The sequence below is a fragment of the Nipponia nippon genome, unplaced genomic scaffold (genome assembly GCF_047370975.1).
Source record: "Nipponia nippon isolate SJK-2023a ecotype South Korea unplaced genomic scaffold, ASM4737097v1 scaffold_6, whole genome shotgun sequence".
Classification (NCBI taxonomy): domain Eukaryota; kingdom Metazoa; phylum Chordata; class Aves; order Pelecaniformes; family Threskiornithidae; genus Nipponia; species Nipponia nippon.
Window position 1 is genome coordinate 64,750,110 of NW_028262380.1, and position 26,142 is coordinate 64,776,251.

At 44.0% G+C, this 26,142-nt stretch overlaps 1 protein-coding gene across 5 annotated transcripts in view; it reads left to right on the forward strand.

Annotated features, from left to right (window-relative positions):
• AFF1 (ALF transcription elongation factor 1) overlaps nucleotides 1-26,142 on the forward strand; it is a 123,919-nt gene that overhangs the window by 18,444 nt on the left and 79,333 nt on the right. Inside the window, exon 1 of one of the 5 annotated variants that reach the window (XM_087737759.1) lies at nucleotides 3,647-3,886. The exons of the other annotated variants lie outside the window; for them this stretch is intronic. Within the exon in view, the coding sequence (XP_087593885.1) occupies nucleotides 3,870-3,886 (17 nt within the window). The 5' untranslated portion in view covers nucleotides 3,647-3,869. Of the gene's footprint in view, nucleotides 1-3,646; nucleotides 3,887-26,142 lie in introns of those variants that run through there. 5 annotated transcript variants of the gene reach the window in all.

Genomic DNA, 26,142 nt, shown 5'->3' on the forward strand with positions numbered 1-26,142 from the left:
TAGAGGCAAGAAGTAACCATATTACCACTCTGTGAGTCGATAAAGGGATTGACTGTAGTCACAAGGTGGAGTGTGAGGGATGCATTCGACCCCTTAACCAAACTAGCAGTAGTTTGGTACAGGCTCCAAAGGAGGTAAAGGCCTAAGCCGTAAACAGGCCAAGAACTCCTCTGGTTTCAATCTGTTCTCTGAAAACCCAGAAAGGAGCAGAGTGACACAGTGAGCATTGGTGCGTATGAGCTTGGAACACCGATCATGCGATTGACACATGAATAGCGGGTGGCTTTTCCAAGACTCATTTATCAAGGAACAAAGCAAGCTGTGGGTACAAGGAGTCTCACGCATACCTGTGCTATCGCATGTAGTTTGACTATGAGCCAACCACTTTATCCTATAAATATGACAGCCTAAGCGAGCCTTCTTGGAGCTCGCCCTGGTAGGCAGCGTGGCTGCACGGTGGTGATCTCCCCTTGAGCTGGGACCCCTCAAGGCTGCTCCTCGAGGCAGAGAGACCTTTTACCAACGGCAGATCTTTGGTAAGCGACCGATATCGCACATCACCTTGTAGTACGGTAACTTTGATTTGTGCCTTGGTAGCTTTGATTTTTGTCTTGGTAACTTTGATTTGTGCCTTGGTAGTTTTGAATCATTGTTCAAATGATTGTGCCATACAATAATAGAGTGAACCTTGCCATCGATCTGTGTTAAGTCGTGCTTTTACAACATCATATTAAACCCACTTTTGCTAATACCTTTGACGGTGGTTCTTTAAGCGATCTAAATCACCCACTTGCAACAAAGGGAAAGACTTGCACATCGTGCATCTGCATAGTATTCCTGCCACCCTATTTCTTTCTTTGTTCATTTGGCCCTTTCCTGGCAGAAAAGGGGCTTGAGGGTAGGGTGTGTTTCCTTGGGGTTGTGTTTTATCTGAAAATGATAAAAATCCCCTAATTAGAAAATCAATGAATTCAGCTTCAACAAAATAAAAACACTTAAAAGCAGCAAAAAGCCCCCTCCAGGTTATGACACAGTTGAAGTCAACAGCAAGAGGATGTAGAAAGGAATTTTCTACTTTGTTTTCTGTACTGCCTTGCAGAAGAGTTTTAATTCATACAATATAGAGAATGGCGAACTCCAGATCTGGCGTTGAGATGATTGGAGCCATTCTTCAAATAAAGCCAAGGGGAAAAAAAAGACAAAACTATCATTTTTACCATGTGGGGTAAACTACATATTACAAACCTGCCTGAAAGGTCTTGTGGTCACTGGTATAGTTATCAGGGTTAAGAGCCTGAATTAGGCTTCTAGGGAAAAGAGAGATGCTCTGCTTCCTTCTTGACGGAGCTCTAATATTTCTGCAGTGCTTTAGATTTATAAAATGCTACGAAATAAGAAGTATTAGCTACCAATGTTAGCAACTCTAACACTGGTAGTTTGCCTCTTTGAAGACCCCTGCTGCAGTACAGGGTGCTTGTCTCCCCTTCTAGGCTTTGCTGTTGGCCACCTGGGTGATGCTGGGCAAGTCATGGCAACTGCCGTCCGTACCCTGTGCATAACCTGATGAGATTGATGCTGGTCTCTTTGGAGATGCCCTTATTAAAAAGTGTTGTATGAGGATTTCATGTTAATCTTATTACCTCCGCACCACAGGGCATGCGTGGTAATCAACTCCTGCTGCCTTCTGTACTCTCATTTACACATGAAATTTGCACTAACTAGCTACTTCTGCAAGCTTAGATTTAAGTTAAAAAACCTTCATGTGAGGGAGTGTTTGTGTAAGTGTGAAATGTATGCTTTCCTGGGAGTCGGGGGGGGGGGGTTGTGGTACAGTTACTGTTTCCAGCGATGGGTGTGGGCTGCTTGGATAACTTGTTCTTTTATTATTTTGTCCAGCCCTCCTGGGTTTCCTTTTTTGTTAATTGCTGTGAAATTGTCATCCTGTCTTCAGAGATGATCGTGGGTTTACTGGCACTTTTAGGACTTCAAACAATTTCACAAAATGCTGGGTGTGGGTTTTGGTTTTGTTGGTGTGTTTTTCTTTGCTTGGGTTGGTTTTTGAGGGTGGTTTTTTTGGAGTTCATAACAGACGTTGTCCATTATCAAGGCGACACCTCAAATCCCCAGTCACTTATAAGCAGTTGTGTCCTGGATATCGGATATAAAAATGGTATTACCTGCTTACTTTATAATCAGAGCTACTTGTTGTTTTGCGGTTTTCTATTTACAATCTTTTTGGGCAAAGACAAGGAATGGGAAAAAACCAAACATTTTCTGATTGTTTTTGTATTTTAAACTATGTACTTAAAATTATATGCTTGTAGAAGCTTTATATAAATGGCCTTTTAAAATTATAATTTATTGTTTGTCATGAATGGGGTATAAACTCTTCTCCTGGTATGTGCTGAGTGCTGTGACACAACTCACGCTTTAAAACAGAAGATCAGGAGGAGTGTAACCTTGTTGCAGTGTTGGTAGAAATCTTAGCTATATATAGCCTGCTGAGAAAAGTTGAAGGGATCTTGGATAAATGTTTTTGCCTGCTGAATGCTTGCTTAATTACTGCTTGAAAGGAGTTGCAGGAGTAGTTTGTTTTTATAATTGTGCCAAGGAACACCCAGAGCAAAGGACAGGTATTGCTGCCTTCAGAGTGAGTCTACAAACCGCGGCCAGGACTAGAGCCCAGAAGAAATTGCGTAACAATTTTTCAATTTTTTTTTTTTTTTTTTTTTAGTTGCTTAACCTGCAATTTCAAGTGTGAGCACCTGGAAGTTTAGTAGTGTACTCAGGTTTTCATTTGCTACGTCTGTGTGGCCAGATGGGATTCATGTTTACATCTGGGTTCTGTATTTGTTTTGAAAATTTTGAAAAACGTGTGAGCCGTTTTCTTTTGTTTCTCTACCAAAAAAAAAACCAAACAAAAAAAAAAACCCCAAAACAAACAAAACAAGACAAAAAAAAAAAAGCCCCACAGCCCCTGGGATGCGGCAGACGGCGGGAGCCGGTACTCGGAGGAGCATCGGCAGCCGCCACGCCTCCCGGTTTCCCACCCGTGCTCTTCTTCCCTACCCTTTTCCTCCCGCCTCGTCCCCGCCGAGCCCCGGCGGTCCCTCCGGCCGTCCCTCCGGCGGGGCAGGCGGGCTGCGGGCAGCTGCGGGCCCCTGGGCGGGCGCGGCCTCGGGCAGGGAGCGCCGTGCCGTGCCGTGCCGTGCCGTGCCGTGCCGTGCCGTGCCGTGCCGTGCCGTGCCGTGCCGTGCCGTGCCGTGCCGTGCCGGCGGCAGCGCCCGTGCGCTTCTATCCCCGTCCCGCAGGTCGCCTGCCCTGACCGCACAGCCTGTCCATTTAAGGCGGTTGGGTCGTACCACGAAACCTTCGCTAGAAAGGGGAAGGTGTGCGCAGCGCGGGCGGCCGGGCTGCGTGAGCCGCCCGCTGGCCAAAAAGCAGCAGAGGGCTAAAAGAGCAGCGGGCCCGGCGGCGTGCGGCGCTGAGGCTCGCAAGCTGCGAGCCAGCCCTTGGCTTTCCAGCGGGGCGGCGCGGCGCGGCGCGGCGCGGCGCGGTTCCCCCCCCGGCTGAGAGCGCGAGGGCCGCGCCAGCCTCCCTGCCGGCCGGGAGCGCATCGAGCCGGGGGAGGGCGCGGGTGCCCGGATGTCGATCAAAATGAGCGTGACCCGGCCCTGCGCTGGGCGGCCCGCGCTCGGGCAGCCGGGGCGCGGGGAGCGCGGCGCTCGGTGACGCCGGGGGCGCAGCCGCGGGCAGCGGGCGGGGAGGCGGCCGGCAGATGGAAGAGAAGATCTTGGCAGGGGGGTAGAGCCTGGGCAGCCGGGGAAGGAGCTGATGGATAGAGGACGCTTGGCAGTATAAACTTCGCGATGGCTGCCCAGTCGAGGTACGGCGTTAAATAACTTTAATCGCTGTTGGTGCATTTCAGTGAGGGCTTTTCATAGTCCGGTGGTGTTAGTGATGCCCTCGCTCCTTTGCGGGCACGGTTGGCTGTTGATTTTTACGCTCCGTTTCACAGAAATATGTCTGGAGACACGTCCTGGATAGATTTTGTTCATGTATTTTGTTCACTGAAGTGTCCGCTGCCTCCTCTCAGCATAAACTTTCTTTTAACAGGAAAAACAAAGTCTTAATTGCTCCCTGTCAAATCTCTCTCTATCCAACAAGTTAATAGCTCTTCGAAACTGATTTTCTTCTCCCTTGGGGACTCGTCTGTTATTTGTTTGTGTGTCGTCGTCCCCGTCGTCGTCGTCCCCCCCCCCGGTTAAAACAGGTAAACAGGTTTCTGTGATTGCTTACAGCAATATTTTAAAAGGTAGATGGTTTATATATGGTCGGATTGGAGAGCTGGCTGTATAAAATGGAAGCGGGTTGTGTCTGCTTGTGTGCAAATCTGCTGGGTAGGTGGGAGGGTAGAAAATGGTTGTAGGGAAGAGTATGAAAAAAAATGATCTAATGTAGTTGCTGTCAGGGAGCAAAATTCAAGCAAACATACCAATCTGGGTGAAATACTTTTCAACTCACTGTGTTTTTAAATAAGCAACTTCTTGCCTGCTCTCGGGGGGGGGGGGGGGGCATCCTGTCTAAAGTAAATTTCACACTCAGCATGAGGGAGGCAGCTTTTCTTTCTTAAGTCATAGTGCTTGATGAAGCAGCGCTATTTAAGGTACCTGTTAAATGCCTTTTAGCTTTTACAACGCTTTAATGGGCATTTCAGAAATGCCGAGGAGAGAAACTCTTCTTTTTGCTCTTTAGTCCCATACCAAACAGCCACCCTGCTCCCCTTTCCTCCAGGCAGGAAAAAAAAAATAAAAATGGTGGCATATCCTACACAGAAGTTTGGCCTTCGCAGTGTATTTTCGCAGTGGTGCTATTCTGCAGGGTTGAAGCCAAGAGCTGGCTTTAAATTACAAACTGCAAAATGACAGAGCCGTGAGGTTTGGGGAGGAAGGATGGGAAGATTGATTGCTTCGTTAACAGCTGAACTCTTCTCTAGCTCCAACTGCCTGCTCTCTCTGCGTGCGGGGAGGCTGGGAGTACTTAACGAAGAGGCAAAGGTTTAATTTTTCAGCATCTTTTTTCCTTTGTATGATCACTTATTCGCATGATTTACTGGCCTGCATTATCAGTGCGTTGCTTTAATAGGCCTGCATGCTAAGAGAGGATACAGCATAAATCTTAGTGCTGCTGGCTGGCCTTGAAACTTGGCTTGGCTCCAAGGCCAGGGACGCACTTGATGTCTCAGAGGTCACACAGCCATTTTCTTGGGTGGCAGGAAGGCACGTGGGAGCGGTGTCCCTGCAGTAGCCCCCAGCCTCAGCAAACTGGCTGAGAAAGGGTAAGGCTGGCACGGGGGTCAGCGAACCACATCCCTAACCTGTGAGGTGGACAGCACAGAGAATAAAGTTTTATACGTTGAGTGGCTCAAACTGAAAGTGAGGAAAATGGACCAAGGGCTGGGTCCATGGGGCTGAGTACTGTGGGGCAGGTGAAGGGACCATGCCCCACACCTACCATTTGAGACGAGCGTCGAGACAAGATGTGCGCCTGCCATTCTGTATCCTCCCTGCTCCTCCATCGTGCGTGTTGGCTTTTGCTTTTGTCAGGTTGCTGTGAGGCGCTCAAGCTGTAAAACTGCGTCAGAGCATTTCAGCATAGTGAGTAAGAAGGTAGCCTCTCTGTGCTTGAAGGTCAGTGTTAAAGTCTCTGATTATTGCTCATTTTAAGACATTTAAAAGAGAGTAGGAGTTAATATGAGCAGCAGAAATTAATCTCTTGCAGGAGAGAGGTTACACTTGCCAGAAAACGTGGTGCTCGTGGTATTTCTGTTTTGGTGGCACAGGTCAGCGGGAGTATCCATCTCAGTCCAAGAGATTTGTGCTTTGTGGGTGTGTAGAAGCTTTTATTCAACAGTGAAGGATGAATTCATATTCACAGTAAATAATTGGAGCTATACTGTGTGGGACTGAGAGGCCACATGTCTCCAGAATTCATTTGCCAAAACGTGTCAGAAGGTTTACTCTGCTAGGTAGCTGACAAAAGATGTGGTTGAGCTTTCTGTGTTAATTTCTCCTTTGTAAAAAATACAAACAATTTCTGCAAGCTCAGTAAATTACTGATGAGGTGGTACACTACAGAGCACTGTAGCTTTTTGGGTATCATTCTGTATGAGGCCTTCAGGCACTCCTCCATCTGCTTGGGTTTGCTATTTCTCACGTGCTGTATGTTGCAGCTAGTGAAAGGGATGTGACATTGGGGATGATGCTTGTTTGGTAACAAGAAAATCCTGCATCACAGCTTCAGTGCTGTGATCCTGGGCAGCTCACCTAGTATTTGGCCTTCACTGTTTTGAAGGGTGGAAGGGTAAGGAAAACAAGGTGATAAAACATGCCTGTTGCTGCTCTTCAGCGTTTTAAAAACTATAATGGTGATCACTGAGAAACAGATGTGATAATGGATGCCGTGACATTTTTAAAAATAGTAAATCTTAAGAAATTATTACATGGTGAGTTGGGTATGTTATTGTTTTAGCTGTTTGAGAATGATCAGCTTCTAGTAATGGTTGCTGTAAATAGCTTATATCTAAAGCAATGGCTGAGGTGGAGAAACTATCGTCCAGTTAGCATTGGGTTGTGTATAATGTAGATTTTCTTTCTTTTTAAGTTGCTAGCTGAGCCGCAGGTTTGCAGCTGTAGCTTTCTATGCCCTCGCTTCTGGAACATGTGGATGATCTGATGCCTGTAGTGTCCCTGAGCAACAGGACTTGTGTCAGGTTTTTATGGTATATTCAGGAACATGTGAGCAGAAGCAGAATTGATCTGAACAAGTTTACTTTCTTGTTAAATGTGGTGTGATATTCATCACGTGCTGTTCAGCTGCTCTGAGGTACGGCAGGATCCTTAGGAGGTGCGTGGGACAGACTGGCACCTGCGTTCACTGCCAGCTGCTACCAGCGATCAGTGAGGCCCGAGGATATGGCTCCTTAACTGAGTGGCAGAGCCCATCTCTCTTCTGCTTCCATCTCCATTAAAATGTGTGCTCTACTGCAGCAATCGCAAGCTGAGGATCTTTAGATGAATAGCTGCTTTTCTGAAGATGTAGGCTCCTTTTCTCAGGCTGGTTGGGATCATTTTAAATTCTCTGTAGACCCTGTCAGTTCCATTTATTTTATTTAAAATTGGTGGATAAACGAATATTTTGTTGTTATGGATGCTAAGAATTTCCAATTGTCATATAAATTGCCTTTCGAAGTGGTCATGACTAGTATGATTGCAGGTATGCAAAATGAATGCAATTTCCTAATCTTTGTACATAGGCGAATACGCTAGCACAGTCAGAGCAACGTGAAATCTGAGTGTTGTACTGTCATCCCTGCTGAGCTCACCTTGCTCTTTCTCCCCCGACAACCCTGCAGGGAAGGGTAATGATGGACAGCAGCCTGGGAAGCCCTCCGTTTCCACCCCCTAAAGCCAAGTCATACCAGCTAAACCCAGAAGAGTCTTGAAACGAGGCTGTACCACTCATTTTGGTAGAAAAAGAAGGTGGCACTGTGCAGAAATAAAATGCGGTTATATCTGCATTTAAAACATGGTAAATGCAGCAAAACAGTTTCTTCTAAAGGGAATAACGCTGAGGCTTTTCCCTGAGGAGAAGCTACGTTGAATGATGCAGCTTGATTTCATTCCATGTCGTTTCACAGCCTTCCAGGCCAGACCTAAAGACGTGTTTCGTAACTTGTTTGTTTCGTGGGTCCTGTTGATACAGGCAAATGCCGGTGTTGGTGATGCTGCATTCCAGTCAGCTGATGTAGGTGAAGAAGGGCTGAAACAATGTCTTGTTGGAGTTTACCTGTCTATTGAAAGCTAAAACATCCTGTGAACCCTTGTCGGTTTTTGTTGTACACTGCTACTAGCCCTGCCTGTAGAAATACAACCCTATTTTCTCCAGAACAAAATGCCTAGCTGATCCATGGCATTTGTGGGCTGCTGGGGATTTTCAGTTCACACTTCCTTATTGCCTGGACTTTCTGAGCCTGGAGTCTTGCTTTGGGGCAGGCCTGCAGCTGAAGCTCCCCCGCAGAGAAGAGAAGCGCACAGGGAAGTGGATTTTTCAAGTAGGTTTGATGGTTTTTGGTTTTGTGTGGTGTTTTGGTTTGTGTTTTGTTTTGGTTTGTTTTTTGGAGAGGGGGTTCCAAGTTGTAATAGGCCCTTTAAAACTTTGAAATACTATTGTCATGATATACCTGAGCTGGTATAGAAGGGAATGTTTCCTTAGATCAGGTAATTTTCCTGGGTCTGAATCTGTATTGTAGAGAGGCTTCTTCTCACTGCTTTTTATGAGAAAACCATTTGCTAGTTCAACTGCAAGATGCAGCACAAATAGCAGGAAACAAGCTTTGAATGAACTGCATAAATTCTCTTCAGTGCCCTCCTTCTGAGCATAGTCATAGTGAATGATGGCATGAAGCTTTTAAATGCCTTTAAAACGTAATAGAAAAGCTGTCTCAGTAAAGTACATAGGAATGCTACAAAGACATTGTTCTTCATGAGGTGGACTACAGTGCCGTGAGGAAGAGTTCTCCGCAGAGCACAGGGTGTCTTCCTAAGGCCCGGCTCAGGCGCAGGGTGGTTGGGAGCACAGAGGCTGCTTTACTGCTTAGCTCGCGAGCAACATGACGAAAGTTACTTTAATGTAGAGATGCCTGAGCCTCAAAAAAAAATGGGAAAGTACTCCTCCTGTTCAGGCTTGAACACAGCGTGGTAGTGAAAAAAGTACTGGCTATGTTATGTTTTGCAATTTTGGCTGCTGCAGTTCATCTGTGTCCATGATAAAAACGAAAAGACACACGTAGCACTGGCTGGGGTGGAGCAACTGGCTCGGGCAGATACCACTCCAAAATGCAGTGTTATCGTAGGTGGTTTAAGGTAGAGCTGCATTGCTCCGGCAGAATGCTTTTACGGGGAACAGACAAGAGCTTCTGCATGTGCTACGAGCAGATTTTCCACAGTTGCATATTCACAGACAATTCGGGGAAGAGTTGCGTTCTAGATCTGTACAGAATCAAGCCAGCGGTGGAAAGCGGTGAGAGGCAGAATCCTTCTCACCCATCTTTCCTCTTGGCTACGATGGCTCCTTTGTGCAGAGCTAGCCCCCAGCTCTCTTGTACACTGCTGAGATGCAGAAATTGTTGATCACCTTATTTTACTGCACAGGTTTTAATAAGTGCATTTCTTTTGCCCCCTTATTCTTGTAGGGGAAGGGAGAGGTGGCAGGCAGGGAGAAAATGGCGGTGTGTGGGCACAGAACGGCATTTGAGGAGGTGCTCTGCTAATGGTAATGCTGTTTTCGGCATTGTCAAGCTGTGGTGTCTAGGCAGGTTTGAATAGGCAGCCTTCATCACAAATGCCATATGCTTCATGAAGATGTTTGTCTTCTGGATTAGCTTAGGCTTAGATATTGTTTAGTGTGTAGAGTTGTCATTTTTAGTTGTACTGAGTGTTTCTTGTACTAGTGACCTGAAGTTTTCCTTTAGTGGTGTTTTTGCAATGCTGCCCGTCAGGTTAAGAGAAAATAATGTCCTGCTTTAATTTTTAGAGAAAGTTCAACGTGCAAATTGTTAATGTTTAACCTCAGAGACAACAGTAAAACTCATTCTCAGAACTGTAAGAAGTGTGGGTTCTGTACTTGTTAAAAAAAAAAAGGGGCAACAAAAACCAGCAACAAAAAAAGCAACAAAGAACAACAAACAACAAAAACGCCCCTACCCCCAATTCACCAACACCTAAGCAGGAAGAGAACAGCAGAAGCCCTTTTTATAAAGAAACAAAAGAGCAAACTCACAAGTATATGGTAGTATTTTTATTCTTTTTTTTTTTTTTTTTGCTTAGAATACCATATACTGTGTAATCTATAAGCAGCAAATGATGTATTCATCGATGTATGAACAGCTCCTTCCTGGCACAGTAGTGTTTAGCAGCTGGTGCGTCTATGTGAAGTATGCGAGAGAGCATGAGTGCGTGTGCCTCTTCCCTGAGCTGAGTTATGGGCATTACGGTTCGAAATATGGGTATCTGCTAGCGTCTGAAACCAAAAGGAATTATTAAAATGTGTAGCAGTAAAGGGATATTTACGTCTTTGGAGAATTGTAGACATATGGGAAGAAATAGCTTTCGGTGTTCTTGTGCTTCTGCAGTTTGTTAGATTGTGCTTAAAAAGATATTACCGAGATAGTTCATCTTTGCAAGCACAGCCTAGAAACTCTCCCTCATAACTGGCCTGCAGCTATTTCTCAAGAATCCTCTCCCCCCAGCAGGCTGTTTTGGAAAAATCATCCTAATTTGAAGACAGGGAATATGCTGGCAGTTTAGACGTGCTTTGGTGAAATGCTTCTCTCTTTTCCCTGTCCCCACAGCCCTCGGCAGAACAAGCTGTTCTAGTAAAAGTTGTTTTCCTGGTGCCAGTAAGCCTGTGGTTCTGCTGAGAACAGGCTGTCAGTCTAGGGACCTATTTCTTCATACCTCTGCTAAAATAACGTGCTAACAGAAAGATAGCATGGGCTAGCCATGCCGCCGAGCAGGGAGGTTTCCTTGGTTTTTTAAAGACTCCCTTAGCGTTGCCATTACCATCCCTGATGGCTACCATGTCTGTCTGTCTGTCTGTCACTCCAGCTTCAAGGCCTTGTTTACTGTGAAAAGTTTTGCTGGCATAGCTAAAAGACAGGCAACAAATATACTGCCGAGGTGAGATAACCGTGTTGGCCAAAGCTTAATGTAAACTCCATGATACCAGTGAATAAGGCTGCTTTTTCTGGGAAATGGCTTCTGGGGGGATGGGTGTGGAATGGTGGATGTAAGCTGTGTTGGCTAAAGAGCTCTTCTGGACCACCCTGTCTCCCTTCTTTGCTGAGACCCTGCAGACCCCTTGTAGCCTGCTTTGTCCAGCAGTCAACTCTTAATTGGTGAAAGAAAACACCCACCTCTGTCCTGTGGGACCGTGATGTTTCCTGTCGTCCGGCCTGAAAGCCTCTCTTCAGTTTTACTGAAATGTTACACCTGCCTTTTAATGTTGTTTTTAAAGTTACTTCTAGGATCGTCTATCTATATAAATTTTAAAAAGCACTGTAACCCCTGTGGTTTATATAGATAGAAAAATGAAGATGCCTCATGCATAAATCACTGGGTTCATAGTATGTGCCTCTTTTGGAGAAACTCATTTTTTCCATTACTAGTGCAATGTAGTCTGACACGAGGAATGCAGTTACTTCTCTGTTCCTGCTGGGTGTCCTTTGGCAAAAATAATTTGTACAACTACTCTTCCTTTTTTTTAAACCATTGTGTTGAGTCTTCAGTGTGTGAGCGAGGTGATTGCATTTGGTTCCGGTACTTGTTTTGGGGGGGAAATGGGGAGAACGGAAAGCAGTCACCAGAAATAATGTGATGATACCTGAGACTTTGTACCACGTCATCATTCTGCCTGAGTGAGCACATGGGAAGTAAAACTCATTGCCCTTCTTGGAGAAGGCCGTTTTGTGGCCTGCCTTCACCAGTGCGATACCCGGTTGTGGTTGGTCTGTTTGCCGCCTTCTCACTTGTGCCCCTCTTCAGTATTTGCTACCGGAAAGCCAAGCCCACTTGTAAACTCTTCAGTCGCAGCCTGCCTTGCAGTTAATTCTCAGTCTGTGCGGCAGGGCAATCTTGGCTGATGGGCACCCAGATTTGAGGTGCATCCCAGTCTGGAGAGGGAACTTCGCTGTAGGATGCTTCCCCCATGGTTGTCTCTTGTGCAGGCTGATAGGAAACTTATGGCAGTACTCGAAGCAGTGCTTCTCCCTTCAAAACTAGTTATCCAGTTTTAAAGCTTTAAGAATGTCAATTCAGAAGCACGTGGAGTTTATATTTTTTTTTTCCTGTGTCTGTGAGTATGTTTTATGCACATTCGTTTTTGAAAGCTCATGATTTTCAACTTGTTTAGATGCTCTGGGTCTCAGAAATTTTTAAGTATATGAGGTTTTGGGTTCGATTCTGGGTTTCTGGTTTAACACATGATATTCTATAATTTTCATTCTGCAAACAAGATGAACAAGTCTCAATGTTTAAAGAGAATGTGATCACTTTGCCGAGGTTTTGGAACACTGTTAACGATCTTTATCTGTTTGCAAACCCCTATCCATTTTACATGGGCTGGCTTCAGCAAACTAATAATAGACTTTCTTTGCTTAGCTAGTGTTTGTGGCCCTCCTAAGAGGAAATGCCTGGTCCTGTGTAATGGACTACAGGAGTAAAAAAAAATATTAGGCTAGAGCTTAAGAAAATTTGGTGTAACTGCCCAAATCGGGGAGAGAGAAAAATAGGTAGAATTGTGTTCTGGTCTTTGAGAAAGTCTAATCTGCTTTTAGAAACACCGTAATAATGAGATGTGGTATTCAGAGACATGGGGGATTTTTCCCATTGCGTTCTGCATGAAAAGCAGTTGACTCATACACTGAGGCATTAAAAATAATAGACCAAAATTCCTAAATTGACTAACTTGGAAAAATTCATTAAGTCAGTGTTTCACCTTTTAAAAAATACTCTTGGTCATTTAGTGAATTAAGTGCCACAAAGTTTTCCTTTGCAGTTCTCCATTTATTTGTAACAAAAATGGCAGCAGTACTCTCAGCCTTTTCTGTTAAAAGCATATGCTGATAAAGGAATACCCGTATGGCTTTTGTTCTTCTAGGTATGGGGAATATTTAATGTCATCAAGCCATCGGGATAAAAATGATGTGATCTATGAAGGAGCTGGCAGAAATTCTTCCCTGCTGGGAAAACCCAGAGTTCGTAAGTTAGATGATACAATGTAATCAAGAAACAGCAAATAAGAAAGGTGAAAGAGAACATGGATGACACTAATAATGGTGTAAAGATGTGCCATCTAGCTGTAACAGAGTGTTAGAGTGTTTTTTCCATAAGTTACCTATGGGGAAAAAAACCCTTATTTTTAGCATATCATTCAGCAAGATTCATTTGGAGGGAAAACAAAGCTTTACTTTCTAGACTTTCTTAGCAGGATACCAGTGTTTGTATTGAGCAGTTTTGTAGCTTGCTAGGGAACCGCTAATAACAACAGCTGAAGGGAGAGCTACTAGCTTAAATTCATCTCTCATGAAAAATTAATATCTCTGAGTACAAAGATGTGCTTAAGGTTTGGTTGTGAACAGCTATACATTTTATCTACAGACTGCAGCCTTTTGTGCAAGAATAAACCATGCTGGAAACTCATTTTTTTGTCAAAGACTTTCTATGCAGATACATGGAATTGTGCCTACAAGGCAGCGTAGCCAGTTTGGGATGAAGAATTTAACATGGGAAAGGAGAAGAAAAAAATGTTCACAGCTTTTTTTAGCAAAGCCTAGACTTCCCCTCTGAAGCTGCCCTTAACTTTTTGTTGATGTTGTTCCTTCCTCCTTCCAGACCAGCTTCAAACTCTTCGTGGGTAAATGGGATGACCTCAACCTTGGTTCTGTGTGAGCCAAAATGAGACAGCCCCAAACCGGAATTTCTGTACCTACCGTAGCATGTCGCTGAGCATAGCGTGGTGCTGTTGCGTGCTGCTGTGGTGCACGGACGGTGCAACTCTGCACAAGTAGGACCACAGTGGATTAAAGTGGATGGATGAAATTGTCAGTCTGCAGAAAGGATAACGTTAAAACTTGGCTCCCAAGCTGGTTCTTCCGTTACTTCAATATGTGAATCAGTCTGGTTCCTAATGATTTGGAAAGTGTGTTTTCTTTCCAAGTCAGTTAAGTAAACTGAACGAACTGACCTACAGTACATAGGTTTCTCTCATTATACATCCCTTTTTCATACATCTTCGGAGGGACAAACTGAATTTACGTGCAGGGAGCCTAGTGCTGTTCCTTTCTCTTACAATGTAGACAGCTGATGTAGTCTAGCACTGTGTTTCACAGCCAGAACCTTCTTGCTGTAATTCTTAAATAAATGAAAGCAGTTTGTAATTATAACATAATCTGATAATTGCAACCAAAAGCTTCTCGGGGTCTGTTTTGGCAGCTGTATTCGTGTGTTGATGTTATTTCACTATTTGAACAACTTGCGAGAGAATTTATCATGAAAACTTAGGAACTGTACTATTTAAAAACAAAACACCCCAAAACAAAGAAAAAGAAAACCACAGACAACCCCCCTCCCCATCCTGTAATGCTTATAAAGCCAGATGTGATCTGGGTTAATTTTTAAATCTAATGAACATTTAGTTGACGTTCCATCCTTTGGGCTGAACCTTGTGTTGTTTTGTGGCCAAATACAGTTGTTTCAGTCCTCACCCGAAGAACTGACTTGGTATCTGTGCTGTACTTAATTATAGAGAGACATGTATGGAGCAGGCAGTGTCTCAGTCAAGGGTCTTGCGTTCAGTACCGTTTCCACTCAGCTCCCTTATGAGTGCTTATTCCTGTAGCTTTCTGATTTGGCAGTAATCATCTGTGCTAGCCAAAACAGTGGGGAGGGGGAGAAAAAGTCCTTTTTTCAGCCATAGCAAAAGAAAAAAGCCATGTTTAAATATATTCCCCCCTTGAAAAAGTCTGATAGAAATGCCGTATAAAAGAAAGTATTGTGCAGAAACCTCTTTTCGTTGTGTCCCAACCCCACCTTTTGCTTTTCTTTTTCTGGATTTCCGTATTAGCCATCCTTTCATTTTTTCCTATGGTCCTTTGCTTTCTAGCTGTTAATTTGGTGGGCGAAGGGTGTCATGCATGGGGCAGATGAAAAAGTATGCAACTTATGGACAGGAGAAATACTGGGAAAATTACTTCTTTACTTCCCTGTTCCTTTGTACATTGATTAAATATCAAGTTAATGGTTTCCTTTTTTAAAAATTGCTTCCTTGAAAGTGGGCCATCCTCCTCCCTCTCAGCCTAATGAGAGAGATGTACAGATGATACTGATACAAGCTATGTTTACTTCAGTGTAAGGACTTTAAAGACCATTTATGTACAGTAATCTGCGAAGCAAATAATGATTTGTTTATGTTTGTTCAATATTTCTTTCTTTCCCCTAGAGAAGTCCCTGAACACACAAGAACCAGAGTGTGAGGGCTGAAAAACCAGTAGCAGTCACTAGGGTTAATATGATGCGTTTAAAAGGTCTTAATTAAGTCATGCAGTTTTCTTAGAAAGCCCTTGAACTATTCTTTCACCCCTTCCTCTTCTCTTTCCCTTTGGTAAGTAAGCGCAAATAAGATGGAGTGCAAGTGAGGTGCAGGCACTGACTAGATACGGATCTGGGTTCCTGCTGATGCACAGCAAAGTCTTGATGGACAGTAGGAAACCAGAGGAGGGCTGAAATGGTTTGTACGAGTTTGGCCTGCCAAGGGTGTGCTGGAAGCTGAGGCGGCGGTGAGAGGCCATGTGCCAGGGCTCAGCAGGGTGTACGTGCAAGGTGTTGTTACAGCTGCTGCTGTGAATTTCATGGGTGCCTCTGGGTTTTTCTACGTCGGACTCATTCGGGGACAAATCGTAGCCTTCAGCATGTACGCTTGGTTCCGACTGATCTATTCCCTTACCATCTTTTGAGACGCGTAAACTGTGTATTATAAGGCAATGAACTACTTTGGTGAAAGGAGGAATTTAGACCAGTATCTGGTTTTCTAGTGTCCTTTGGCTTTAAGCTTTCAAGTCCAATTCAAGAAAGCGTTCCTGTTAAAGAGCCATGCTCGAGCTTGTGCTCAGAATGAATTCTTGACCTGGAGCTTTTACACAGAGGATGGTTTTTGCATGTGCATGTGTATAAGCAGGTGCTCAAAATGGGTTCCCGATTCACAGCTTGAAACTGAGGAATGACTTCTACGTGTGTGCAGGACAGAGAGAAAAAGAGATATGGGAGAAGGGAGGGATATTAACCTTACCATTTCCTTTGTTCTTTCTCTGTTGTGTGTATTGCTACAAGCATCATATTTCTAAGCAGGGCTGTGTTAAGGGAAAAAATGCAGGGCTAAAGCACAATATGCTGGCCGGGAAGGATTCTAAGAGTTGTTCTGAGGATGGATAAAAAGAAAGTTTCGGGTGGAACAGGAAAATGCAGAAACAGTGACTCTCTCTGTTCTTTCTTTCCTTCCATTTTCAAGTGGCTTCCAGAAATACTCACGTGTAACAGGTTTGTTGTACAAAACATCTACTCTTCCGTGGTTGCGTGTTCAGTAACTGCGACAACTAAGCCATTGAGTAAGATGGAAAAGATACGGAATGTGTGTGCTGAATGTACAAAAGCGTGTGCTGAGATTTTAGGGAGGTTTAGTTATCCTGTGGTTTAAAAAAAAAAAGTTATTCCAAATCCCTATGATCAGCTTGCGTTTTCTTGAAAATACCTAGCTTTCTACAGACGACTTGGCTGGATGTTACTTTGGTTATTTGGGGTGTTAGCTGGTGTTGGAGTTGTTATTCATCGTGTTTGTGGATGCTTCATTAGTGAATCTCTGGGACAGCGAGAGACTACAGGGAGCAATGAAGCAATCAGAGGAAGCGCGTCCCCGTGATGACGCAGAAAGCTGTCTGGTTGGAAGCAGGTTGTTCAAGAGGCTTACCATGCTCGACACTGGATGTAGGTCTAGACAGACAGAGTCAGGGGCTGAGGGGAAAATGCAGCAGCCTACACGGAAGAATTTAAAACCTTCTTCAGAAGTTTGACGCCATGGTTACTGTAGGGCATCTGCTCAGTCCCTCGGAGAGCAAAGTGCAGACCTCCTGCCTCGTGCTCAGGGTGATGAATAAGTGTCATTGGGAACATGCGTGGGAGGGCAGGGGATGAGGAACCCCAGGGAGAGGCGGTGCTGATTCATTCTCCTTCCAAACCGTCTGTTGCCACTGTGGCATTGAGGACAGGGACTCAAAGAGGCTGTTGGCTGTTACCATGAAAATACTCACAAGGGCAGAAGCTCTGGTGCGTTTTATCAGAGAAGGTGATGTATCCCTGGAAGATGTCCTGAGTCACCACTGAGTGGACAAAACGCTGCATATGCCTGGTGAAACTCTTCCTGTGTATTCCTGCACCACTTTGGTGTAATTTTCCAGCCTTGGTCGCGAGCTTGGCACAAAATCACCACCACGATTGTCTGGGCAGACGTGACTTCCTTTGAGAGTGGTAGTTTCCCCAGACAAAAGGACAGCCGGTTGAGAACAGTCTTGGAAAGATACCAGTCCCTTAGAAGGTTATAACTGGAAACAAAATGATACAGAGTCTGGAAGCCAATGAAATAGAAGGGCTGTAATATAATTAACAAGTACTTTGACTAGTTGCCATTTACCAGTTGGCTTGTCAGGTTTTGCTCCTTGAAGAAGGAGAGAAAAGTTGCTGTGATGTGACCGTATGTTCTCATAGCTGAGACAGGCATATTTTTAATACGACTAAAGTTGAGCTTCCTCTCTAATTTCCATTTGCAGCAGTTGCATCTAACGTCTGTTCGCTCCATGTGCTTCCTGCCAAGGTCCGAGGAAGAGCATCTTCCTCATTTGTCACAGCCTTTTTACTTTTCAAGGGCTTCACTGGTACGGGCCGTTTCCAAGGGCTGAAACTTCACGCACGTGGCGGAGCTGGGGGCTTTCACCAGTAACCTCCAGTTCTCACAGGCTTAATATGGATCAGGCAGAGGGCAAGGACTTGGGATAGAGCAGCAGAGCTATGCTGCAGAAAAAGAAGGATGGGGGGAAAAAAATCCCAAAACCAAACAACAAACTGTAAAATGGGGGATGAGGGGAACCACCCACAGAAATGGCAAACATATTTCATTGTCCAGTTTTCTTGGTGGTAAATGTGTTGACTGAGGCTGCGCAAACGCTGGAGATGTCTGAAATATCTGAATTCCCGAGCACCGCATGTGTACTGAAATGTGAGGGACAGGAGTGGTCGCTTTTTACAGAAGTAAAACTTCCTTGACATTTCTTACTCTGCTCTTAGAGGCACGAGCAACACTGCTGTGTTTACAGAGGAACTCATCCCGCACGTAGGTGTCTAGCCGGTGACTCTTCCCCAGTTTCACCCAAACTCCTGGCAGGCAGTCAACGCCTCCATTGCTTACTCCACATCGAACCATCGGTAGTTGTGTTACCTGTCGTCTCCCTGGTTTTGGGACCCCCCCCCCATGAGAGGAGGTGTCTCTGTCGACCCATGGGCACTGCCTGCCCTTCCTGGGCTGCTTCATGGGGGCTCTGCCTGACAGGCATCTGCTGGTGAGACTCCCACGTTACATTACATTTGTTGCTCGATTGTTTAACAAAGTGCTTTTAATGGGAACGTAAAACCGGATAGAAATACAAAGCCTAATGGAATAATCTCTTAATTGCAGTGCTGTAAATGACTATTCAGCACATGATTACTGTACTTGCAGGGGGGACAGTGGGGAGGAAAGAATATTGAATGAAAGACACTAAACACTTCAGCTGCTCAGAACGATGATTTATTGCCAATCTGAGCATCAGGCTAAGCAGGGCAAATAAACTGACAATAGTAAGTGCTTTTGGAGGTAGAAATTGCCTCATTCAGGGTATTCACTGTGTGGGACATGTAAATTCTACCAGGATAAATGCACAAAGAGCGATTAATTAATAGCGGCGAGATACTCATGCATGCACTGTCCTTAGGCAACCCAGAAAAAGTATTAATCAGCACATTGCCCAATTATTGGCAGATAACTCCTGGTATGTATTGGTTTGCCATTTCAGCTAGAAAATGTGTTGTCCCTCTGCCTCCCTGTAAAAATCATGGCTTTTGCTCTGTCATGTGGGTCACAAAAAATACATCTTGTTTTTAAGGAGCAAAGGAGATGTGCTCAAAGGGACGTTGACATTATCATTTTTTGGTATTGCTGCAAGCCTTTCAAGATGCATTAGTCCTTACAGAAGCTGTGTCCGTCTTTCGGATATCTCACCTAGGGTAGGCAGCAGCAGGTAAAAAAAGATTAGCTCGGTATTGAGCTGGCAGTTGATTTGGTGTACAGCTGTGTGCTCTCCAGAACAGAGCATGGTTATCAGGGAATATGTGCTCCAAGAGCACATGCTGCTCAGGGAGGCAAGGTAAGCGTTTTGGAAGCGGCCTTGCTGGTTCTCACCAGCACTCCCCTTTCCCACAGTTCACTGTGTGGTTTCCCTCTGCTGCCTAAGGACAAGGACGCCTGGCTTCGCCTGCTTGCAGAAGCCCCTCTGTCGCTCAAGCCTTTCTTTGCGTGTTTGGGACATCCCGCGTGCCTGTTGGACTCTCTCTGGTGCACACAGATGCAGACCAGGCGCCGTGCCTGCACCAAGCAAGTCGGAGAGATTCCCAGTGTTTGCAGTGGGCCTCAGCACTGCCAAACCCACGCTGCTGTCCCGTGGGAACTGGAGCTAGCTGTTGCTTTTGATCTGAGCCAGAGTGTGATGTTCCCACTGCCTGCACACAAGTGTTGCTAACGATGGTAAAGCTGAGCACTTTGCTGTTTCTCATGCAGCTTCCAATACCGATCAAAAGATAGGAGCTTTTCAAATAGAGGTTCAGATGACGCGAGGAAAATGATCGCCCCTCCCCCCTTTTTTTTTTCAAATTGGAAAATTAGGAAGATGTTGAATAAATGTGCTCAGAATTGAAGGGAAAAAGAATTTGTAGCTTTTTTCATTATTATTCTCTTAAAGGAGTAGCTTTTTGTAGTTGCTAAAAGTAATAGCTTGTGTAAAATGAAATGCATGTAAATATTTTTAAAAAGCAGGAAAAAGGAAAGATAAGATACTTCAGAGTGTATTCTGGAGTGGCATATGCTTTGCAGTGTGCATTAAGCATGCATCGGTACCTGCCTAATGCACCCTGTCATGGATTATTGCTCTTGCATAGTTTGAGCGCTTTCCAAGTCCTTTTGAATGACAATGAGATGCTTTGTTATATAGACATCAGGCTAATGATTTGAATGCAGTTTGAAACTCCAGCATAGAGAGGTACTCGGATACAGTGCATGTGCGCCTCTTCATAAAATTGAACAACAGTTGCAAACCGTAGGAAAATTAGCAGGCGCTTGTGTGTGTAGATGGAAAAATCAGGAAATACCTCTGGAATAATTATAGTCTGGCAGAGACTGCAGGAAAGATTTTTAAATAGGCTTTTCAGCATGTAAACAGATCTTTTCTACAAACATTGCTAATCTCTTTCTGTTCCTACTTAGTCCCTGCTATGCAGATAAGACTTGTCCAACCTGTTACTCGGTACATACTGTTATGTAAGTGGAAAACTCAAAAGAATAGGAAGCCTTTTCATTCGTGCATGATTTGTTTTTGCTAATTCCTATGAAAAGTATGAAAGAATTCAGGTCTTTAATATTCTTTAATTTTTTCTTAATCTCAAATTAGTTACAGTACTGTCCCGTTGCTGTTCATAGCATGTTAGGTCTGATTTAGTCAATTGTTTGGGAAGAGTTTTACACAGAGAGTATGTTTCACAAAAAATATTATAGATTTGCTCATGCACTTAGTAGCTTCCAGGGGGTTAAAGATTCAGGAGGCAGAATTGCACATATCCGTATTTCTGAGACAGTTTCAAATGCTTATATCTGTAGGTTTTGCTTTTGTTATCCTTCATAGCAAATTAAACCACTGACAGCATTTGATATGTAGTTTATTCGTTAAACAACTTCAGGTTTGCAGTCACGAAAGCAACAAATGCGAAGGCTGATGTTACATTCCTTTCTACGTTGGGCTTTATTTGTGTTAAGCTGTTGGGCTTCAGGAGTACATGCTAGCCCACGGCTGGGATGCTAGCAGAGGGCAGAAAGGAGGACCCTTCCGACTGTGCAGGAAATACGAGGTGAAAGGCTCTTAGGCTCTGCAGCAGTCTCGCTGCCAGCCTTGCAAACTGCCCGACAGCATTTAGGAAAGGCTGGGTGAAATCAGGTCTTTGAAAAACATAGGGGTTTTTTGGAAGTGTTTAAGGGAACAGGCTTATGTGCTTTACAATGGCATGGATGGTTCTGTTGCCTCAAGAGGAGAATTGACAAAAGATAAGTTGTGACACGTGTGCACGTATTTGCATGTCATGCAAAGCAAGATGAAGTACCGCTGAAACTGGTGCTCCACCTGCATGACAGGTCCTCTAGGACGAGAGGAAACAGCCTCAAGCTGCGCCAGGGCAGGTTTAGGTTGGACATTAGGAAAAACTTCTTCACCAAGAGGGTGGTCAAGCATTGGACCAGGCTGCCCAGGGAAGTGGTTGAGTCTCCATCCCTGGAGGTATTTAAAGAACGGATAGATGTGGTGCTTAGGGACATGGTTTAGTGGTGGACTTGGCAGTGATAGGTTAATGGTTGGACTCGATGATCTTAAGGGTCTTTTCCAACCTTGACAATTCTATGATTCTATGATATGGTGTGGGGAGCGTGGAGGGGCTCTTTGTGGAGAAATGGTGCTGAAGTTGAGCTGCGTGCGAAATGAGGATATGATGCACTGTGTGGCAACAGAGATATGATGTGGCACTTGTGGACTGCATGGCAATGTGGCTGATGGACTGAGGAGCTGCTTGGCAGAGCATGGACAAGGTCAGCTGATAGCAGGCTCCTGCGGAAAACCAGCGACGTATTCATTCAGCTGGATGTACAGGGATGTTAGCTATGTGAGGAGAAGTATTCCCTGAGAAGAGATTTAAAATGCAGACGCATGAAGCAGCTGCTCACTAAACATTTCAGTTTCTTTTTTACTAACTATATATCTTGTTAAAATTCTTTGGTGTAGTGGAGAACAATAATGTTGGGGTTTTTTTAATAGCAGTTAAGAAGCCAGTTCTATAAAAGCAGTGAACAAAAGGCACATCCGCTTGAATAATTTTAATGTAGTCTTAAAGTAGAAAATTTATTGCATTTGACTTCTTGCACCTGCAGTAAGCATTTATGTATTCTTGAAGAACTGAGGTAGAAAAATAGATTGTAAGACTTGAATCCTTGATTTAACTTGCAAAATGATTTCACATGGAAAATTAAACATTGGGTTTTTTCTGAAATGTAACAGCCGATATCATCTAAATTTTTTTTTTACTTTGCTGTAACCTACTTTTTTCTTAAGACCTTTTAACTGAGATAGTTCTTTGAAAGGCTTATCGTTTTTATGAGGACCCTGGGGAAACAGTAACTAGGTTGGGGGGGACCATTGGGCTTTCCTTTACTGAGTACTTCTGTGCTAGGTCAGGAATAAAACGTTTGGACAGCTGGTGTGAAGAATCAGTAGGTCTACACAATCATGGTTTCATTTCCTACAATCAGTAAGATGGAAATATGTGTGTGAATCAAAATCTTGTAATTGTGTGAAAAAATGAATTAAAATAGGTCTGGGAAATTAATATTAAAGGCAAAAAATGTTTTTCTTGATCCCTTACTTGATTATTTGGCTCTTTCTCAACCAGTACTAGTTTGCAGCAGCCTTTTTACCTAATCTCTCAGATCTCCAAGATTTGCCAGTAAAAGACATTCTTTTAGAGCCTATTTTAAAGAAATAGAAACCTGATTTCATTTTTACATTCCATTGTTTGTATATTGCTACTGCGAATGCACTGTTCTCTTGCTGACTTTAAACCTATTACAAATAAATTGATTGTACTCAACAACAATAACAACAAAAAAGATATTTCAAGGCAAAGGCAAATGAACAGGTAGGATAGGTCTTATATAGGGTAGAATGTAGATTTTACCCTGTGCATTTTCCCAGGCAAACCTGGAATAGTTCATCGGAGGTGCTGGATTTCTGCCGCTGAGAGGAGGAATTCAGAGGCAGGTGGGTACGATGGGAGATTTTGTGCAGCACTTCACTGAAGAAAGCCTTCAGATTGATTGGGCAGCAGCTGATAACCACTTCTGTCTACTCAAGTATGCCTTATCAGCATTAGAAACAGTGATATTTTGCTAGTGGTGAGTGAGTTGATAAAACATCGCAGTCGTGGCCTCTGCGTTTCCGCTGGGCAGCACCTTCGCATTGTGCCGGGCAGTTGTGCACGCACGTGCATGCAGCAAAAGACTGTCCCTGCTCTGAAAGGCTTGCTGCTTACCACGTCGTAGTTACCCTGTTCCTGTGCTCACAGAACTGACTTCAAGAGCCGTAACAGAAAGATTTGGCATAGAGATAATAGCTGAAGCGGTGCACTGAAGTGCAGAGTGCTAGAGGATCCAGCCGGCCTTAACAACGCTTCAGTTTTGGCACTCTTCCACCGATTTTACTTCAGTCACATAATTTTCCTGAGCTGGGGTTTGTAAGCTGACACTTGAGTTAGATTTATTTGTGTGTCTCAGGCTGACTTAAACAACTGGGAGAAGCGCAGGATTGTTTTTATTATGAGTGGTATGTAGGTAATCAAGAGAGAGAAACATTGTGGGAGGGGATAATGCTGCAGGGCAATCCGTTCCTGAGCGGTGAGAGTTGTTCTGCTGCTGTAATCCTGGTGGAGAGCAGAAGGTGTGGAGCTGGGTCTCTAATGGGTGTACTCGCCTTATTTTTTCTCATTGCCCTCATACTGTCTGAACACTGACTTATCCAAACAAATTGCCACTGTGCTGCTCTAATGTGGCCACATTTGAGTTCATTTATGCTTTCTTAATTCACAGCAGTTGCCTTACCTCTGTTTTCATCAAGGGGGGAAAAAAAAAATGTGCTTTGCAGGAAGCTCCAGGTGCTGCAGAGGCAGGGTAAGTGCCACTGAAACAGGTCCATAAACAGCAGCTGACGCACAGTAGCTGGTTACCCTGCTGCCAGCAGGCCTGCGCTTGCCCTGTGGCAAGTTAGGAATAGTACAAGGTTGCTTTTTGTTGATGGGAGGCTGTACGACCGCCTTTGACCTTTCAATCCATAAAAATGGGAAAAAGTCACTTCTGAGAAGAAGTAGATCTTGATCTTGTGTTCAGAGTGGGTTTGCACGTGAAACAGCTCGTTTAAAAGCTGAACTCTGGCTACAGGAAGATTTATCTTAACTGCAGTAAATTTTTAACAAAATCAGGCTGTAGGTAGCACACTTAAGTAGGAGACTGGTTACTTTTTCAGAAGACTGTGTACTATGACAACAATTCTTTTGCAACCCTGGGTTACAGCAGTACATCTGTGGTTACTTAAACACACACTTTCCCTAGTGAGATTTGATCCGAGGTCACTTCCTTTTAAAGTGACTTTGCATCTATGTTGTATTGTAATGTTGAGACCGGGCGCAGCAAGATCAGCCTGATCAGCCCTGGAGGGTGACTGCGCCTTGCGTGGAGGTGTTTTTCAACTGCCTCTATCTTCCTCCTCCGTATCTGAGGAAATCAAGATGAGAGTACATCATTAGAGATCATTTCTCCTTTGCCTATTGACACTTATTTTTGGCAGGTTTCTGAACGCCTGGCATTCTTCTGGAAGAAGAAACCCTGGAGAAAATTCTGTGATATACTTCTCCCAGTCTTTTTCCTCTCTTGTTTCCTTACTACTGCCTCACATCATTTTTGCATTAATTCTATAGAGGCGTGCGTGACACTCAGTGAGGGCTTTGTGACAATTTTTTTTCATGTGTAATATTTGGTAGAAGTCTGGGCTTTGATCTGGAAATGTGTCGCAGTTCTTACACAGGGAGCTCTGCTGGCTTTAGGAAGGCAGGTAAAAATATGTTCATCTTTATGGGTATAAGTGCTAGTAAGGTTGCTATCCTAGCGTCCGTGGCACTTGGTAGGTAAAAACACAAAAAAGGAATAGCTGTTTTTTGTGGTAAAGGTGACTCATGGGCTTTTAAGGATATCTTTCCATAGCTATTGATAATACATTGGTCTTAACAGGGGAAAGCTTGCTACTGGGGCATAGCTTTATATGAGATGTCATTGTATCTGCGTATGAAGTGTTTGATCAGAAATGACCCTCTATGGACAGTATTTTAAATGCAAAATTGATTGCACCTTCTGTATAAAAGTCCTTTTTCTGCACTCATTTTTCATAGAACTGTCTTGAAGGAAACAAAAAATAAATGAAATTCTTGTGTTGATTTTCATACTATGCTCTACTGAAAAAAATATTGCTTTGTTTTGTGTTTGCTATCTTAGAATAATGAGCATATGTCAGTTTCTTAAAAAAAAAAAAGACAATGTCAACCCAGGAAACATGCTTTTCAGGATGGGAGAAGGGAAGGGAGAAGAATGGAAGGATATAAAGCCATCCACCAAGTATATGCTCTTCTGTAAACTAAACAAACCTATTTAGCAATGTCTTTTACCTGCTTGTCCACTTAACGTCAGAATCTGCCTGTTTCTGACTGTTTCTTAGGCAATCCAGATGAATTTCTAAGCAACATAGTACATGCAAAGAGCAGTGAGTTACTACAGTAAGTCTGTGCACAGCAATATCCAGGATGTTTACAGCCATCAGGTACGCCAGTGAAAAGTTCTGTTCTGCTCATGTGAAAAGCGCTTTGTGGCCTTGAACCAACAATGTTTCCTAATTGGTTCAACTCAGCTGCCCTTTGCTTGATTCAATCAGGCAGCTCGTGTCTTTTGGTTATTTGATGGACCTGCTGGGGCTTAGAAGGAAGATGAAATGTTGCTCATGGTTGCTCTGTCATGTAGAGGCACTCAAGATGGTGGTGTGAATGCAGATGCTCTAGGCTGTGTTATGCAGCATGGCTGTTCTCATTGAAAAATAAGCTGACATGGAAGGAGTTTGCCTCAGCACAAACCATCAGGAAGATAACATCCAAGGCTTGTCAGAATGGGGCCTAAGCTAATGCAAGATGATGCAAAAACAAATGCAGAAGAAAGAAGAATGATAGATGAAAACTTGAATGGGATCATGCAGTCGCTGTGGTGATGGATGGTGCTTAATGAAGGCTACACTAGGAGTCTTCTAAGAAGTCCTTTCTCAATAGGTTATGAATTTGCATGCTGAAGCGGGGGGGGGGCAGGAAGTGCTTAAATATGGTGTGAGTGTGGGACCACTTGAAAGAAGACAAGTAGAATGGAGTAGGATAAGAATGTGAATTAGCTGCATGACCACTGTGGAGGCAGCAAGAGGAACAGAGTGGCTGGCCTTCAAAATCTGGTTTTCCTGTGCTTTGATGGTAGATGTTTTCTCTCTGAGCTAAACTTCCAAGCAGACCCAAAGTTTACATTCGGGTAGAAAGGCTACACCCCATATGTTTGTTGATA